We start from the raw sequence: 5,900 nt of genomic DNA on the forward strand, positions 1-5,900 counted from the left end.
TGCATGTCAACATAAGTATAGAATCTAGCATGTTGGAAGTCACATGTGGCGATATTTAGGTTTTTTAAAATAGATTTTAAAAAATTTTGAACACACCTATTCAGCTGCTATTGTTGTGCAACACTATCTTGCATGTCAATTAATATTAAGCTCGCAAGTCGACATATTTGATAGAAAAATAACTTGCACTCAAGGGGGGGGGGGGATGCCACCATAAAAAAGAGCCTTTCTATGACACTTGATTGAAACATAAATAATATGGGTTTTTTTATAATGTAAAGTTAAACTCATACTTTATTTTATTTCATCTTGACACATTCCTCAAAATTTAAAACACGTCATTTCCCGCGAAACTTACACCTGAGAAATTAATTTCATCCAAAGATTGATATGTAACAATGCAATGACATAAAGTTGATAAAGCATTAACCAATTACATTGTGAATTATATATTTCAAAGGGAAATAATATCATTCTTGTCTCGTTTTGCAGTTTTACCCTCTTTGACTAGTTGAGTTCGTCCAAAGAAAGTTCCAATTTGTCATATTAACTCGATCGTTGGTTATATTTTCATAATAATTCACCATAGCTATGTTTTACAAAATATGCTACATATTCTAATTTGTTTTTAATGCTTTTACTATCTTTATTGTATCCACTGAAACGTCTTCTTCAAGAATGGTTTTCTCCACGAGTTGGCAAAAATCTACAGAGACCGAAAGTGAAAATGAAAGTAAAGCAACATGTGTCCATGTTTACATCTATCATGATCATCATTTCTAATGATTTATGATTTGCTGTGAACTAGCTGAGTAAAAGAAAGTCACTGTAAGATATTATAGATTGTTTGTGCATAATAATTTGATGTATAATTAAAATTTGAGTCAGAAAGAACATATATAATTGTAATGAACGGGTTGGGCACCGTTTGGTGGTTTGATTCCCATTTGCTGGTTAAATGCCTGAATTGTATACCTATTTTACCCACCAAATGGGACTTATTTTTCCTTCAACTTGGATTACGTTTTTCTTGAGAAAAAGTGCCTCTTGTTAAGGTGATTCATTTTTAGTCTGATTACAGCACATAAAATCTTGAACTATATAGTTTTTGACTGATTTATAAATTTCCTTACTCATTCTGTGGAATGGAGGGATGTTTTGGTTTTTATTATTTTTTTTTTTTTGGTTTGTTTGTTTGTTGTTGTTTTGGGGTTTTTTTGCCATTGATCTATACAAAACCAAAACTTGTATTCACCTGGGATAAACATTTATCTCCCAGAAGGTAGCTGATGAAAATATGTTTATTGTATTTTTCTTTTTCAATTTACAAGGAAACTTTCAATGATGAGTGTTTGTGAACAGGAAGAAGCTGCTGAGATGATTTCAGAATGGCCTGTGATTGAACAAGAAGTTCATGTACCCGGTATGATTTAAAGGATATAATATCATATGCAATGAACCAATAAAAAAAACTATAGTACAGTTAAACCTCGTTATCTCAAACTAGATGGGACTGGTTAGAAACTTTGAGATATCTGAGTATTTGAGATATCAAGGGTAAAATACTTATACATGTAGTATTAATGGTTGGGACTTACAGTACAAATCACTTTGACATATCCATTCCCTTATATTCGAGATATCGGTGTTCAAGATACCGAAGTTCAACTGTAATTTAAAAAGTTTCAAACAATTTTTTCACCAAAAATAATATCAATTGCACTTTTTTCTGTCTAGTGAAGAAATCAAGTAACTCTGTACCTTTGACAAAAAGGAAACACAAGGTAGAGGAGGAGAATGGTGTTCAGTCTTTTAAAACAAAGAGAGCACATACTTTATGTACTAGTAACTTGGAGGAACCATTAGTGAAGGTAGCTGTGGCAAAATGGTGGAGGAGACAGCCTCAGGAAGTGAAAAATCATTACACAGATAACCTACCTTTTAGTGAAAATTCTGATACTGTGCTTGCAGGAATTATGAGGTGAACACAGCTTTCTTGATAACACACATGCACATGTGTGTGTGCTTACATTACAGTCTAAAAACAGAAACATTTTTCCTTCTCTTTTTCAAGATGCAAATTCATAATTTTTTATATAGTTGTTTTTTTGGTTTTTTTTCAAGTACTTAGTTATAAATTATGTTCGGAAACATAGATTCTACGGCTAAAGAAATGATACTGGTATGTAAGTTTTGTAGTACTGTATTTATGACAAAAAACTTTATATGAAGAAGAAATAATTGTTTATTTCAGACTAGAGATAACACAGTCCTTCATGCTGTCAGAGGTAACAAGACTAAAGGACATTATAAAGATTAATGGCCCTAGCTCCGATGTCCAGGCAGCTCTTGGCTCGTTTTTTGAGAAACTCAGAGACTTTGATTCTGCCAAACACCATCTTGAAAAGGCTGTTTTACTGAATAGTGATAATCCAGGTTTTTTGAAATTTACTCATCTTCTGAACAATTCTGATCCGTACTTTATACTGTATTTTAGAAACTTCAATGAAACAAACAAACCTGAGTTTTATTTTTTTGTCTTGCTTAAGATTCTGAACACAAATGGCTTCTAGGGAGAGTCAGCAAGCAGGTCAAAGTTCAGAGAGACCAAAGGTCAGCCTTGCACAGTCTTCCTTCATCGTCCAATTTGTCCATGCCAGTATATCAGAAAGTAAGCATAGGCCAATATTATTTGCAAAAATCATACAGCTATAAAAGAAAATTACGGTAGTCCACAAGATTTTTCTTCATACCAGTATGTCTATAAGAATACCTCCAATTCAATCTGTCTGTAACACTTCCTTTTATTTTTAAACTTTTACATGCAGCTTCCAAGTGTAGTTATAAATGTTTAGCAATGAAATGCACAAGTAAAGATAATATATTTCTTAGTTAACACAAACAATGTTATTACCTGACTAATAAATGTAATAATACTGTAAGTCGTTTTAATTCCACGGTGTTAAAATTTCATGATTTCTTTTAAAGTACCAATCGTGATGGTTTTAATTTCACACTGCTTCAAAATCAATTGAGCAGAATATAAGCATTGAAACGTTTTTGAAAACTAATGATAGTTTTCACGATGGGTTTAATTTCGTGGGAAAATATAAAATTCCGAACATAGTGAAATTAAAACCATCGTGATTATTTGCCAATCTACAGTAATAGATTGATGTTCATATTGCAGGTGGACAGAGTGTCGGCTGAGGACCTGACCTCAGAGAGGTTTTATGAGGAGTATTCCTCCAAACAGAGGCCAGTCATCATCACCGGCCTCAGAGTCACTGGCTCCCCCATGTCTCCACAGGACATCAAAACACACGCAGGTCAGAAATCTTTATAGTGTTTCCTATTTCTTTGTGCTTCTATTGGAAATTTGTTCAAAAATTGCTCTCAAAGTTGTGTTTTAAATGATATATCAAAAATGATGGATTATCATAATATAATTGTTATACTGAAATCATATTTTTATTCGTTATCTTGCTAGATTTAGGCCTATTATGGTACTCTTTAACTATTTTATAATTCTAGGAGACTGTGTTGTAACCTTAAAACATTCAGTACAGAACTCTTGTGAATGGGCACGGCTAGAAAACAAAGAAAAGATAACTGTGTCAGATTATATCGACCGGATAGAGGGCTTAGATGACGAAAGTCAATTGGACAGAAACGCAAGTCCAGGATACTTGTTTGATTGGAGCCTCCCAATCCACTGCCCTAGGCTCGTGGAGAAGATAAGGATACCAAGGTATTTTGCTGGTAAGACAACAATGAGTGTAAAAAAAAAATTGCTTTTACTTTGTCATAAAATGTTATTGAAAATTTTCTTTCAATAACATTTTATGACAAAGTAAAATGTTATTGAAAATTTTCTTTGCCAAAGTAATTGTAATCCAAATCCATGTTCAATTCATTCTGAATTCAAAATACAATTGAATATAGTGTCCTCATGGTATAACAAGCTCGGATATTACGAGGTACTGCATACAATGAGTTGACTTTTTATAAAATGAAAAATAAAATGATTTATAAATTATATTTATTTCATTATCGCATATGCTTATAAATGTTATTTGAAATGTAAAAAAAGTAAACAATGATCATGTGTCACCTTGGGAATTTCCAACCTCAGATATATAACGAGTATCGGCTATAACAAGAAATAAAATGATGTCCCGAGCATCTCGTTATACCCGGAGGCCACTGTACATTAAACTGTATGCTTAAATGATTCAACCATATTATATTATGCCTTCATCTCATTTGCATGCAATCTGAAACTTAAAGTGACTTACTGTCAATGATTATAAATGAGCTAATCTGTCCCATTGCAAGTGATAGACCTTTTGTAAGGAGGAGGTAATTACATATTTAAAGATATTGAATCATCCAATAAGCAAGTGCTTTTCTCTTAAATGACACTGCCTGTCTCCTAGGTGACTTTCTTCAGAGGACCAGCGAGGGGTCATTGTACAGAGACAGCTGGCCCAGTCTGTTTGTTGCCCCTGCAGGCCTCTGTAGTGAACTCCATGTGGACGCTTTTGGATCCAACTTTTGGATGGCGGTGTTTCAGGGCTCTAAAAGGTGCAAGAACTTTATAGAATAGATGAAGATTGAATCAATTTTTCTAGGATGTTCATAAACTAAAATATAAATTTTACAATATCATGTTAGGTATTCTTACATTCATTTATCTCTCTCTATATACTAGTATACTATTACATGTAACTAAAACTGAGTTGACTTTGGTATGTAGATGGGTGTTCTTCCCACAATCTGATCTTCCCTACCTCTACCCCCAGTACCCAAACAGTATGGATCCCGTGTTTGAGGCAGACATCAGGAATCCTAATCTTGAAAATCAGCCATTGCTACACCTAACTCACCCCTCAGAGTGCATTCTTAGTGAAGGTCTGTATAGCACACAAGTTAATTCTTTACAAAATTGTTAATATTTTCTTTCTTGAAGATGTGACTATCCATAAAGATGACTTTTTGAAGACACAGCATTCAAAAGCCATAGTTATCATGCAAGCCCTCTCAAAGTGTGTAGATCTTCCCTGCTAAAGAGTAATACCAGTTATTTTGAGTAGTTTCTTTTCTTAATGTAAATCCCTGTTACCGGTAATTTGTCTTGTGATACAGTCTACATGATTTTTTGAAATTCTATTTCAGGAGAAGTTTTGTTTGTACCAGCGGGCTGCCCACACAGAGTGGAGAACCTGACAAAGAGTGTTGCCATCTCTGCCAATTTTGTTGACTTATCAAACTGGGACAATGTTCTAGAAGAACTTGAATTGAATGCCCTTGTAGACCCTAGATCCCAGGATTTGTTGCAGCAGTTCACATCACTTACATTTGACAAAAAAATGAAATTCTACAATAGTGAAATCCCATGGTCAGAATTTAAAAGCTGACGTACTTAATTTCTATGCAACCTTTTTTTTAATTAAATTTTTATTATTATATAAATGTTGAGTTTATTTTCAAAGGGACCAGTTTTTAGCTCACCGAGACGAAGTCAGGGGGAGCTTATGCTATACCCTCGGCGTCGGCGTCCGGACCTGGTTAAAGTTTTTGTTGCAGGTCCTGTATCTAAGCTATTACTTGTCCTATCTTCACCAAACTTGCATGGATGATGCATCTGGACCTACTTATGGACTTGAAAGACTTGGATGCTGAATCTGAGTCCTAAATTTCAGATGCTGGAGGAGGTTAAGGTTGTTGGACCAGGTTAAAGTTTTTGTTGCAGGTGCCCTCTGTTAGCAATATCTAAGTTACTGCAGGTCCGTACTTCACCAAACTTGCATGGATGGTGTGTCTTATGATACTGATGCACCAGACAGGCTTGAGTGCTGAATCTGAGCTATAGGTTTTGGATGCTGGAGGAGGTTAAG

At 34.4% G+C, this 5,900-nt stretch overlaps 1 protein-coding gene across 2 annotated transcripts; it reads left to right on the forward strand.

Moving 5' to 3' along the window:
• The first annotated feature begins 543 nt into the window (after positions 1–543).
• Positions 544–5,461, forward strand: LOC105345953 (bifunctional arginine demethylase and lysyl-hydroxylase JMJD6-B). Of its 2 annotated transcripts, XM_020074380.3 has the most exons (10): positions 544–828; positions 1,332–1,423; positions 1,738–1,981; positions 2,255–2,436; positions 2,550–2,671; positions 3,191–3,329; positions 3,535–3,762; positions 4,440–4,587; positions 4,760–4,914; positions 5,179–5,461. In XM_020074380.3, the coding sequence occupies exons 2-10, from the start codon at positions 1,342–1,344 to the stop codon at positions 5,418–5,420; spliced, it is 1,542 nt and encodes a 513-aa protein (XP_019929939.3). In that variant the 5' UTR covers positions 544–828; positions 1,332–1,341; the 3' UTR covers positions 5,421–5,461. The 2 variants fall into 2 exon arrangements, with proteins under 2 accessions (XP_019929939.3, XP_065921619.1); XM_066065547.1 differs by lacking the exons at positions 544–828; positions 1,738–1,981 and having other exon boundaries at positions 1,336–1,423.
• Positions 5,462–5,900: the final 439 nt, after the last annotated feature.

The sequence above is a fragment of the Magallana gigas genome, chromosome 7 (genome assembly GCF_963853765.1).
Source record: "Magallana gigas chromosome 7, xbMagGiga1.1, whole genome shotgun sequence".
NCBI lineage: Eukaryota > Metazoa > Mollusca > Bivalvia > Ostreida > Ostreidae > Magallana > Magallana gigas.

Coding starts and splice junctions, on each gene's coding strand:
- LOC105345953 (XM_020074380.3), top strand. CDS start 1,342: ATGATGAGTGTTTGTGAACAGGAAGAAGCTGCTGAGATGATTTCAGAA. Junction 3,763..4,439: donor GATACCAAGGTATTTTGCTG/GTAAGACAACAA, acceptor CCTGTCTCCTAG/GTGACTTTCTTCAGAGGACC. Junction 4,915..5,178: donor AGAGTGCATTCTTAGTGAAG/GTCTGTATAGCA, acceptor ATTCTATTTCAG/GAGAAGTTTTGTTTGTACCA.